Source organism: Strigops habroptila, chromosome 1 (genome assembly GCF_004027225.2).
Source record: "Strigops habroptila isolate Jane chromosome 1, bStrHab1.2.pri, whole genome shotgun sequence".
Lineage (NCBI taxonomy): Eukaryota > Metazoa > Chordata > Aves > Psittaciformes > Psittacidae > Strigops > Strigops habroptila.
Window position 1 is genome coordinate 34,665,661 of NC_044277.2, and position 13,663 is coordinate 34,679,323.

At 36.0% G+C, this 13,663-nt stretch overlaps 1 protein-coding gene across 2 annotated transcripts in view; it reads right to left on the minus strand.

Moving 5' to 3' along the window:
• Positions 1–13,663, minus strand: part of PREX2 (phosphatidylinositol-3,4,5-trisphosphate dependent Rac exchange factor 2) — a 173,320-nt gene that overhangs the window by 72,658 nt on the left and 86,999 nt on the right. For both annotated transcript variants that reach the window (XM_030495245.1, XM_030495237.1), the window contains exons 21-26: positions 12,075–12,211; positions 8,835–8,952; positions 7,806–7,990; positions 5,223–5,384; positions 1,171–1,393; positions 347–554 (exon numbers count right to left, since the gene is read on the minus strand). In XM_030495245.1, coding sequence (XP_030351105.1) covers positions 347–554; positions 1,171–1,393; positions 5,223–5,384; positions 7,806–7,990; positions 8,835–8,952; positions 12,075–12,211 — 1,033 coding nt within the window. The remainder of the gene's footprint in view (positions 1–346; positions 555–1,170; positions 1,394–5,222; positions 5,385–7,805; positions 7,991–8,834; positions 8,953–12,074; positions 12,212–13,663) is intronic.

Sequence of the window (13,663 nt, forward strand, 5' to 3'; positions counted from 1 at the left end):
ACTATTCAGCAATACCCAAAGAGTTCAATAAAAACTATTTTTATACCTCTGCCCTTTGTTTCCATTCCTAGTGAATTTTTAGGTGATGTGGTCCTCATATTTCTCTCACCTCAAAATAATTAGCATTCCCACATTCTAGAGAAAAGCTACAAACTAAAGTGGGAAAAAATCAGGGACACTGGGAAAAAGAACAAAATAGAATATTACCTACACTTGAATTCTTTGCCTTACTTCAATTCTATCTGAAGTCAACATTGATCCTACACTACACAAAAAGGATACCCAGACTTATTGGTGTCTTCAACAGGAAAATTAAAGGCAAGTCCAGCTGGTAACATTTACTTACTCGTCTATTTGACAGACACATGTTTCCACCTCTTTCAGTGCAGCTTGTAATTTGAACAGCAATTTTTGATAGACATCTTGTGTTTCTAAATCTTCTTCTTTTAAGAGGTACCTCAGACCATGGCCCTCTTGCTGGCCAAGAGACTGTCCTGAAGGGGCAGCCATAGTAGTAATGGTATGTTGGACATAAATCATGGGATTCAGTTTACCTGGGAAAAGTCCAAAGAAGTTACATCATTATTTTCTTTTTCAACATACATTTTGAAGTCAGTAAAACACTTAACAGACATTGAAACATTTTCCTGCTTAAAACTATAAATGATTATTTAATTTCGCATTTTATTTTGCATATCAAAGTCAAGCTATTTAATGAAAAAGTTATTGTGAAATTATGACTAGCCTTTATTATGCTTTAAAATGCTTCTTCCAAGTAACAAGTGATAGGACAAGAGGTAATGGCCTCAAGCTGTGCCAGACTGGATATTAGGAAAAATCTCTTCACAGAGAGGGTGATCAGGCATTGGAACAGGCTGCCCAGGGAAGTGGTGGAATCACCATCCCTGGAAGTGTTCAAAAACCACGTAGATGAGGCCCTCAGTGACATAGTTTAGTGGTGGACTTGGCAGTCCTGTGGTAAAGGTTGGACTTGATGATCTTAAAGGTATTTACAATCCAGTTGATTCTATGATTCTATGAAAATAAACCTAAATATTGAAAATAGAGGGATTTCATAAAGGTTTGTCCTTTATTTTAGTATTTGGGATATAAACCTAAACCAGTTACCTTTCAGGGCTCTATATCAGAAGCACTGTAAGTAGTTCTTACCTTGATCAGTGTTTTTATTTTCCTTTTCATGGGAAGAATGTTTTCTGCTGTCTAACTGTACACCAAAGGCACTACCAAGGGAAGTTGAGGTTTTAGGGTAAGACACTTCCATCACATTGATATGGCAATTGGTTGGACAGAAATCACTGCTGTGAAGTGGTGAAATCTTTGACTTAGCTTGTTTGAAGGTAGGCCAAGCTCTGTTTTTTAATACTCTTGAAAACTAGAAATGAAAAAGAAAACAAAATTTTGATTAACAGCTTTTGAAGTGTCAGCGTTTGGCTGACAAAACTTGTGTACCTGACTAAAAACCAAAAAGTTCAAAATACTTCAGGCATTCTTGACTTCAGATGCCTTGATTTCATAATTTCCATCTTTCTCTAGAAGGGAAAGAAAAAATATTTCTCATTTTATATTTTTGAGGGGTTGCTTTTTCAGATAAATTATATTTACAAATGTAAATAGCCTTGTAACAAGGAGATAAAATTTCTTTTCCTTGATACATAATAGAGTATTACGTGTCTTCCTTGGGAGAAAGTTTACAAATGCTCTATGATCCAGTGCTGTACTACACATGACATTTATAACGACCTGCTGACATAAATGATTTTAAGTCAATGTCTTGTAAAAATTTCTGATTTTTTTTGCCTGAAGCAAATAAAGACAGAACTGGAAGCTATGAATTATGAATTTCATATTCAGGCAGGATGAAGTCCTCCCTAATGGTTTCTTGGGTTGCATTAGGAGCGGCATTGCCAGCAGGTCAGGGGAGGTGGCCCTGCCCCTCCACTCAGCACTGGTGAGGCCACAGCTGGAGTGCTGTGTCCAGTTCTGAGCTCCTCAGAAATAGACAGACCCGGACATACTGGTGCGAGTCCAAATAAGGGCCACTAAGATGATGAAAGGATTGAGCATCTCTCCTGTGAGGAAAGGCTGAGACAGCTGGGACTCTTTGGCCTGGAGAAGTAAAGGCTCAGGGAGATCTCATCAATATATTCAAATATCTGAAGGGAGGGTGCAGAGAGGACAGAACCAGGCTCTTTTCAGTGGTGCCCAGTGCCAGGACCAGAGGCAATGAGCACAAACTGAAACACGGGATGTTCTCTCTGAATATCAGGAAACACTTTTTCACTGTGAGAGTTACTAAGCACTTGCACAGGTTGCCCAGACGGGTTGTCAGATCTCCCTCCTTGGAGACACTCAAAAGCTGTCTGGACATCGTCCTGGGTAACCATCTCTAGGTGGCCTTGCTTGAGCAGGAGGCTTGAGGAAGACCTCCAGAGGTCACTTCCAACCTCAACCACTGTGTGATTTTGAGTGAATCTTTGAAGCTAACAAACACTAGAGCATAAAAAATGCAAACACCATATTTCATACTCTTTGCTAGTCCACCAACTCTTCTCTTCCCTATGTAACAGCTCAGTAATGATGAACACTTCTCCCTGGTCCCTTGTTCTATGGTCTAATTCTAATACAGTGCTTAGCCACATCTCCTTTACCCTAACACCTGAAATTTTGTGCACGCTCTTGAACAGGCTTAGTTATTTATTTTTTAAGATGAGATATCAACTCAAAATGGGTAAGACTGAACTGTATTAAATTTGGACACTCAGAATATACACCTACTTCAGAATCATAAGTCATGAGATAAAGCTCTCTCATTTGAAAAGAGACTTGTCAGTCACAAGCAGGATTTCTGTCAAAATGTGTCCTTTCCAGTGCAATTTGTTGTTAGGGAAGACTTTTTTTCTGGAAAAGACGTAATCACTTCCAAGTCCCTGATATTTTAATCACGGTACCTCTACAGTCAAAATATTGCACAGACCTACGTCAGCCAAGGAGCATAGCTCATGCATAAGAATATTTTCAAAGTTAACTTGCAAAGTTCCTTCTCTAATAAATGTCAGTACAAACTGAATCAGTCATGTTTTGACTAACACTTCAGTTGAACAAAGGTATGTCCCTTCTGAATAATAACAGGTTTTTGTGCTGGGATTTAAATTTCTGTTTATTTTGGTGTCGTATTACTTCAGCTTGATGAACATTTGACTGATTAATTATATTTAAATTTCTATATCAGCACCAGATCTGGAAGGTTACAAGAAATCCAATTATGGAATTGTTCGAAGGCTGACAAATATACAAATAGTTAAGAAGGGCACTAAGGACATTCAATGATGAAAACATTCCTCCAAGCAGTACATATTTCACATCTCAATCTCCCACACATCCTGCTCCAGAGAGACCAAATGCCTGGCTATGATTTAATCAGGTCATAAGTCAGGCCCAAAATTCTTTTCATATATGTGTTGAGAAACATCTGGGACTCATGGTACTGGACTCGAGGTCTATTATGAGCAAAATGTTCTGATAATAATAATAGTAGGAACTGCAGAAATCTACACGGTTTCTATTTATAGAATTCAAACTTCCACAGCGAAACCAGGAGCCAAGCTGGGCTCAGGCACTCCAAAAGTCTCTTGTAACTATGGTTACCTTTACCTTGCCAAGAAAATGACATATCTATTCCTGAAATTTACTGCATTACTAATTGTCATTAAAAGCTATAACTGTGAAATTACTGATTTTTTTAGCAGATGAGCATGGAAGTGCAGTTTCTATCAGCATTATCTGCTTCTAGACAGTATAAAACCTATGAAAACTTCCCTGAGGCTATTTGTGTTATATCCAGCACAACACAATGCAATTTCATTTATTGTCTTGGCCTCCTACAAGGAGGCTGTAGATCATGCTCAAATTTTTTGGCTACAGGAAAGGTATAAACCACCTACATGTTACTCAAACTCTAAATACAATATTATTAGTGTTAAAAGCATTGAATTTGTTTTAAGGTATTATTATTTTTAATCGATTTGAAAACACAGAGGTTTATAATTCAGGCAAATGGAGAGATTGGATGTTTGGTAATGCAGTATCAGGTTTTAGTTTGTTTAGTGGCCATCAACTTTTGTGATGTCTCCTTCTGTGACTCAGCTCCTCAGTTTATTCCATTTCTTGTCAGGGACCACCCTGAAGAGTTTTTAGAGAGCTGCCTTTCGACCTTCATCCTACTGAAACTACAGGTTTTCCATATAGTCTTCTCTCCTCTTCATTTGAAAAACAACAAAACATTATCTGTTCTTTTCCATGCAGCTTTTTGAATCGTGTGAAGCTTCTACAGTGAACGTCTTTTTCCATTTTTTTTTTTATTTTCAGTTTTTTTGCATATTAACTCAGAACAGACCACTCTGTAAATGTCAGAACTCGGGTACGACAGGGCAGAGCCACATCTATGTAACTATTTTAGGTCTACTTCAAACTAGTTCCAAACTCCCAAGAATTAGGTTGTATGGGAGAGGCACCAGAAACCAGGATGAGAGAATAAGTCTGCATTAACATATTCACAAATGGTTGATTCATTTATGCCCTGCTTAGCTAAACACTGACAGCACCCAGAGGTCATACTCCAGGTCATTTATGCATTCACATCTCATTAATTTAGATCTCAAGTGTATGAAAGTCAGCACCTTCTTTTTTCCTTGTTCTAATGTTTTATTAAGCCAAGTTAATGTAACATTTACAGAGCTATTACTATTAATAGTCACGCTAGAAAAAGTTATAGCAATTTGAAGGGCATAAAAGATGAATAAAAGGGTAATGATTTGGTATTTAAGAAACATTAGAAGGAAAAAAATTCTGCTCTTATTGCTTCATTTTTGGTTAACATCTGCAAATTCACTAGAGTATTGGTTTAAGGCATTTAAAAGAACGCAAGGCCTTTTGTGGGAAATACACAGTTGATTGTATCTACAACTGAACACAGCAAACAAAAAAGGATTATGATCTACTCACTGTCTAAAAAAGGGATAATAAAGAACATGGTTTGAAAACAATTTATGCACTTATTCAGTTTAGGCATTCATGCTTCAAATTAGCTAAACTTTCAGCCATATTTTCATCATTGCAATAGACATTTTGAAGAGTTATTCAAACTGTATCACGTTCTCCTGTTTTTCCCTTAAAAGATAAATATCTTCAAGCTTAGGACATACCTTTTTATAACTAGAGATTCTTCGGTAGATATGCTCAATTTTCTCACTGCAAATGACACTGAATTTACTTTGAAGCTCGCTGGGGATCACTTCATTTAAGGAATTGAGGCTGTTACAATTCTGCACAAAATGTTCATCGCTTTTTGCCAGTGCTTCAAGAATCTAAAGTAATAAAAACAACAGCAGTATGTTATGAAGTAAGATGACTAAGATACCCCCTACTTATCATCCCTTGTAATTAAAGCTGAAAAGCCTAATATGAGTTGCCTTTTAACATTACAGGCAATGCTGTATAACAACAATTACTAAAACTTTGGAAGCAAAGAGGTTTCTTGAAATCTATCCCCTGCATAAATTATACCCATAATAAGTACTTTTTATTTTGCTTCTCATGACATTGTCTGATAATGGATTTACTACTTATTTCCTGCTAATGTAACCACTATGGCTCCTCTGAAATACATTATCTGTCGAATTTACTTGAACAGTGCACACTACGCAAAGCTGATGAATTCATTCATGTCTTGTAGCAAAACTTTGGTCTGGGAGTTTAAGCGATGCTAACACATTGAAAAAAGGATACAAGAAAACTGAGCACTATCCACTGCATATTCTGCATACATAAACAGCTAACAGGAAACATAATAAGCTACTACTGCCCAGCAAAGACTGAAGTTCTGCTATGATGGAAATAGCACCAGCAAATGATGATGATAGAAAACTGAGAATAAAAAAGGCATGTTGAAGACATACAAGGGTAGTATATAACCTTTTTTTTCTTGAAATAGAGTTACATTTCAGGCATTGAAATTCACTGTTATGGAACTTGGGAGATGCCTATTGCTGGTTGGGGCTACCTCTGAAGACATGTTTGAAAAACACACCTAAAATAACTTTCTAACAATGGCACCCAAAATCCAGATGAAGGCACCGAAATAAGAAAAGGCTCGCATTTTAGAGATACTCAAAGAAGTCTGGACTGTAATCCACTTTTACTACAGTTCAAAAAAAAAAAAAAAAAAACCCAAAAAACCCCCCCCCCCAAAAAAAACCAACATACAGAAATTTTGGAGTGCAAAATCTGAAGTTTTTAAGAAGTCACAGATTATAAACTACTAGAACCCAAGAGAATATTTTTCTCAGGTCCCCAGCAGGATGACTTAAGGAAAGCCTCTAACTCTTCTGCTATAGTGTTTAATTTCAGTATTAAAACACCACAGTCACTTTGGTCACACTTTAAAGTTTCTTTTATGTCAGGTTTAATTAACAACACAAACTTAAATAATTCAAGGGCATTTTTTCTGAGCAGTAACTTTTGCAGCACAACTTTGAATACTTTCTCATCACAATAATTAACAGAAAGATTTACACAATATAGAAAAGCTGTCAATGATTACTTTGCTCACCTACTACGTATGATGCAGAAGAAAGATGTTTAAAAATACAAATCAACAATAAATACACAGTAAAGAGAGAAAAAAGCACATGGAGATGTGGAGACACATGCAAAATCCTACTGAACGCACGTAGAAGTTTATATTTAGAGTACTTAAAAGCCATACAGACAGTTATATTTGATTAAGTGCCATTACAATTTTTATTACTGCCTTTAAGTGACTTGATTTTTCTACCACTGGATCTTTTGTAGTCATCTAGACCACTATCACTTGATTTTAATTTTGTATTATTCTGACATAGCTATATTACATCTCCTTATTGCTCTTTAATAATTTCTAAATATTTAATTAGCTGCCTAAACACTGACAGTGATGACACTGCATTATGTAAGGCCAGAATCAGGGTGCTGGAAGTACTTCTCTACTTAACTACTCCATATACAAAAATGGAAAAATACTTCTTGAGCAGTTAGAAAATAATACCTTATATGAATGTTTTATATGTAATTTTAAGTACAGCAAGAATTAACATCTTTCAGGCCAACGACTTGAAGCATTGACTAGACCAGCTCTAGCAAATCTCAAGATGTTGGTGCAAGAAGTTACTCCCCCGTCTGTCAACATGCCTTGCTCCAAAGTGAAGTTGAGGAAAAGAAACACATGCCTAAACCTCAGTTATTTCAGTAAAAGATCAGTACTTTAGTTTACACTTTTGATGGAAAGATCAACAGAAAAAGAAATATGCAGATATTAATACACTCCCCAAAATTTGGGCTTCAGTACTTCTATTAAGTAATCTTTGTCAGCACGCATATGTGTGCGAAAAGATAAAAACTTATTCAAAGAGCTGTATTACTACATTATTTGTCAATCTGACGCAGACAGTATCAGCTACATATAAAAAATTTCACATCCCGTTCATAGCAATCACAGATTTTACCATTTGGAAATATTGACAAAAGAAAAACTCCAAAGTAAACTCAAAAGTTGCACTTGTTTTTTTTTCTTCCTCCTTGATTTTGCCAATGGGTGCACCTGTATATATGCACAGCTTCATTTTACTTTCGGACACAGAAAATACAGATCTTGTGCTACTCCTTTTACTGAAAGACATTTTAAAAGTTGCACATGCAGTTCTATGTAAGTGCATAGTAAGAATTCATACATACAAAAAATTGCTTCATACCTTTGCAGTCAAGCTGAAAAATCCCTTTGGTTCAATCATTTTTTCTAAGACGTGGCACTTTATTCCAGCTGTGCTGTCATACTCATAAACTACTCCATACTCCAGATGGACATTGTCAACAGTCAGACTCACATGATCTTTCTTCCCATCAATTATTGCCATAGTGTTAAATTTGTCGATTACCTCTAGAATAAAGGAAATTACACAAACGAGTTGGGGAGGGTTGGCCACTAAACAAACTAAAAAGGACATAGGCAAATGTTCTAGAAACAGATATGCTCTGATCATTCTATTTAAAAATGTTCCTCAAAAAGCCCAGCTACCAGCTGAACGATTTAAGAATCAGAACACCAGGATGCTAAAATACTAGACTGCTTAAGAGGCATGAACAGACAAGTCACAGTAGTCTCTCTCTATAAACAGTTATTGAAGGGGATTAATTCTATTTTGTTTATAATCAGACATAAAAAAGCAACCAAAAAAAGGGAAAACTGAGAACTTCTAAATAAACTAGGAGAAAATGACCATGAAAAGTATCAACATTCAGAAATGAAACCACAATAACCACATTTACACAGAGCACATAAATACAGTTCATGTTAACTGTATCTTTAATTACCATGATGCATATGAATGCAGCTTTATCTAAATGTTAATTGCCTGAAAATAATCTGAAGGACAGCTGATTCGTTATTTCTCACGCAGTAGTGACTAATGCATCTAATTTAGCCTTAAATTACTACCAGTGGTGAAAGTAAATCAGGTAATTCCTAGATTATGTATCCTATGATTGAAAATTGAACATATTTTCCCCTAAGTGTTCACAGAAACTTTTTCTTGAAACAGTAAAGATAATAATTTTCAAGTAACAGCATGTTAAATTCACATCTTTAGAAAACAAGTCCTTATATATAACTCATCATATGGCCTGCTTGCCATTTCCTCTCTGAAAACAAAACCACCTATATTTGCCTTTTTACTACACCAGCGTTCAGAGCAACAATGAAAAACAAAATAAGAATCACATACCTTCCACTTTGCAGTCAAAGGCATCCCCTCCATCATCTCCAGAGGGTTTAGTGTTTGCTTTCTGAAGATCTTCCTGTGCACTTTCAATGCTGTTGTAAACCCACTGTATGGAATCTTGCTAAAAACCAACAAAAATAGACAGCTAGCAAAAGCTTTGCAAGTGCAATTGATAGCAACTTATTTCACTGCTCTCAAACATGAAATAGTTGCATTAATTCCCTGATTATTATCAGCTTTGTTGCTTTTCGAGCTCCAAGTTAAAAATAATATTGTGAAAATTCTGTGAGAATTTTGGCATTGCCTAAAACCCATCTGAAGCATTTTGTCAACTTTTTATTTCACAGTATACTGTCATGAGACAGTATGAAATCTGTGACAGCATGACATCCATCAGTTTCATGGCTCTGACAAAAATAATCAAAGACATTTCAAATCAAACTACAGATTGAAAAATATTTGAGACAAGAAATCATGAAAAAAATTAAGACAAATTATTTTTGCCTGGCTAAATCTGCTGTGTGGCCACAAATCTGCTGGCAAATATTATGGAATACCAAACAAAGATATAGTATGTCCAGTTAGTCTATCACCCATATGTCACTGGCAAGAAGAAAAGACACTAAAGCCTTCATTACTTATATTTGCCTTTACAGTTATCTTAGTGGATGTTCTTTATTTTTCCCCCATCAGCAAAGCTGCCAAAAAAAAAGACAGAATCACCCCAGAAGTCCAGCATCTGATGTGACTGAGCGACATGTGAGCACAGGAATGGTGGCTTGGTCATACAACCTATGAAGAAGCCATGTACCCAACTCGTACCTTGTTCTCCCCCTTCGCTTATTCAGCCACATGCCCATCACATCCTTGCAGAAGGGCCTATCAAATATGGCATCTCCAAACTACTCTTCTCTTCCCCTTACACTTCAAAAGCAGCTTGACAGTCATTTAATCACTCCCTCTCCAAAGCTACAGCAGAATAAATGACACGATTATGACTAATCTGAATTCACAGACCTTGAAAAGAAGTTTGTGGAAGTATTCAAAGTTAAGCAAGGACAGCAAAATTTTAAGCTGAATGTTACAACTTTCACACAGTTTCCAATTATGCTTTGCTAACATACACTATTCAGCTACTATCCTTATCCCATTAAATAGATAACTAGATTTTCGTACGATTAAGGCACTATTTCTCTCTAGGTTTCCTAGGTTCATCCATGGATGATATCCATACTTTTCACTCAATGGCACTGAAAAATTTTAGTAAGGAAGCTTAACTTTAAGAGCTCTCCTGTTGATTGTTGGAAGACACCTGTGCACAAGCTGATTGACAGAAACACTTCTGAAACCCAGGCTTCTTTGCAGGTACACCTGAAAATTTGCTGCTTATTTATGGACTCTTACAGGTTTGTCTCGCAGCATTAAGACTGCCATGCCAATCTCTAATAGGAGATTTGCATTATGCCTAAGGGTTCCTTCATTGTTTGAACTTAGTATGGCTTATGGACTAGCTACTTAAACTGGAGGTCCCTCTTTCAAAAGTTAACACAAGATATAATGCAATACGATCTGGAGCAATGTTACACAGTTATTCACACTTCAAGAATCTGAAATGAAACTTCATTTGCAAGGCAAGCAGGAATATTCCTCACCCCGAGAAGTAGAATATACAGGAAAGACAAAAAGATCCCCTTTCAATTATGCAACTGTCAACCACAGGAAAGACTGCAGTATTTGAATTAATTAAATGATAGGCTAACGCACTGTACTTACAAAATAGGAGAAATCCATAGTCATGGTCCAAATAATTAAACCTCCAAATTTCTGAATAGGAAATGAAATTTTAGCTATCTTAACACCAGTGGGAATACTGCCTTTTATTTCAGTCTAGACAGTTCTCCCATGGCATGTGATAGTACTACATCCTAAATGAAGCTTTTCTGATCAGTCTGGGGATTTTAGTTATTTGCGATTTGTTGAATTACAATAAGCTACATTTTAAGATTGAAATAAATACTATATATAGGAAAAACAGTTACGTACACCAACATATTACAAAAGTGGATTAAAAAAAATAGAGTAATTTTGCATGTCAAGGCATTAGTGTCAGCCAACATTAACCAATCCTCTTTGAATGTCACTAATCTCTATAGGAATTCTACAGTTACACAGAGCAAACACACCTGCTAGAAATAATTTATCTTTTATTTTAGTCAGTTTTGCTACTAGTGAACAAAGCACCATCTCTTTACTAGAGAGCTTCTTGCTTTAAAGGGTAGGTGAGCTGGATCTTGATATGCTATGTAACAACTTCAATTCTGTATTAAAAGTTTAAATGCAAACATCTGGACACCCATTTTCATAGAGACTGTAATATGCAAGACAGTTCTAACTCATAAGTTCTAACTCTTACTTATAATTCTTATCTCATATCTATGCAGTAGGTGTGGGAGAATGATTTCACTCTTGATTTTAATTGGATTTTTCTTCTCAATTAACATGTACTGGAAGATTTTGTGAAGTTAATTAATGATATTGGTTCAGAGTTCATGAAAAATTAGCAAGGACTTGGAAAAACTACATTATAGAACCCAGCCGGTCTTCCCTTTGTTCCTTAAATTTGCCTTGAAAGGCTAAGATTTTCTCCTAAACCTACATGAAAAAGATAACAAAGATTGCATGCTTATATTAAAAAAGGGGGAATTCTGAGTCCCTGAATGTATATTTATTTCCAAGATTGGAATGCAATGGGTACACAAAGACTTTTATAGATTGAACACGTGCACTCTGCTCTCTGTGCTGAAGTGCTACAAAATTCTGGAAGAAGATCTGTTTTTTGCATTGAATTCTCCTGTTGCTGAGCACACAGCAAGCTTAAACCCCTCTCCATCATGATGACAATATACCTCCTAATGCTTTCTACATAGAAACGCAGAAACACTTGAAATAATCCTTTAAAAATACCATATTGAAAAAAAATAGCTATCAACTTAGATTTATTTTGATTCAGAAATTAAATAGACCTTGATCATCAGCAATATATTAAGCAATCTTAAGCTTTTATAGTTTAACTGGCTTCCCTTCAGTTTTCACCAATCCTTTCCCCTCACCTCACTCCAACACAAGAGATGTGTGGATAGAGATACACACGACACTGTTTATTTTGACCAAAAAAAAAAAAAAAAAAAGCCACCAAAAAACCATCTTAGAAGAAAATCTGCAAGGGTACTAAACGAGACATACCTGCATTGGCCGCCTGTACTTCCTGCATGCTGTGACATGAGCAATAACACTTGCATGAGTCTCTTTGCTGACATTAATTCCATTCACTTTGATTATGCATTGGCCAGGGTGGAGACCTGCTGCAGCTGCCACCGTTCCTATTCAAAATAAACCCACATAAATAACAGACTTAATTTCCTAAACATATCCTTTAAAGCTTACAGTCCAAAAGCCTCTTTTTTAATCAGAATCTGCTCTCACCAATTCTTACATACTTCCCCTGACCACAGAGTGCTTCTGAAGTCAGCTGACTCAAAGAAAATGGAGTTCCTCGACAGATGATTTCATAAGAGACCAGACTATTTTCCAAAGGCTGTTTTATAAATCAAATGTTGATAAGTAATATGAAAATGTGGAAAATTTGTCTTAAACGATTCTAAAAGGGTAAAAGGCCCTAGCTTGAAACTCACTAATTATAACTTAGACCACTTTTATTCTAAATTCTTTTATGTGCCCAAGCTTATGAGCTTGTTGACTACTTCAGGTCTCTCTATTCTACATACAAAACAGAAGCTTTCTGACAATTCATAAATATCAGAGTATACTAGATTTTCTCATTAAACACTAAGTGAAATATCCAAATTCAAGGTTATTTTCAAGGATCTTGTTCTTATTTTAATCCTTTTATTAATTCAATTACAACAGAGTGCCTTACAGCTTTAATAAAAATACCCAAAGATAATCAAGTAGGAGTGGAGGGAGAACAAAACAAAACATTCTCTTTGACAAACACAAAATATATGATTTGGTGGTTTATTTCCACAATGGAATAACCACCTTGGAAAAATCTTCCACCCAATGAACAGGTACTACAAAAATAGCACCTGTCTCCAGGTCTTTCAGTGTGACTCAAGCCCACTCCTAAAAGACAGTTTGCTTGAGTATGACCTTAGTTCTGGCTATCTGAACGTTTGCCTCCTTATGTCTCTCTTGATACTGGCACAAAGGAGCCAGGGAAGTCAAAATCTATTGCCTAGAGACTGCAAGGCTGAGGTGCAAAAGCTAGCTGCTAGGAAAGAAAAGGCTAGACTGAATTTTCAGGGCTGACAAATAGAAAGCTCATCAGGACCTGCCAGTTGAACATATTTGACAAGGAAATGAACAATATTCCTGGATTTCCCTTACTTTAGCTCCTCTTTAAATCTAATATCAAAGATAGGCTTTGGAAGTGACATCATTAACATCTATTGCAACACACGCACCCCACCAAAAAAGATTTAAAAATAAACATTTAAATAGGCCTTTTTAAATATCTCTCAAAAAAACCAACACAAATCTTAAACAAAACCAAACAAAATCCCAATTCAGCAAAGTATTTAAGCATATGCTTAAAATCTTTCAGGTTTAGCAAACCACACATGCACATGCTTACATACTGTTGAGGCTAATTGGAATAAAGTATTTGCTTAATGAATAAGGATAGGCAGTTGAATTGAGATCCAGGTGCAGAAATAATTACCACATCAGCTCAACAGTCTGTACTTTATTAGACTTTCTCTTGAAAATCTAATTTCTGGCACCAGAGCCTAGGAAGAAAAATAAAAGTCATG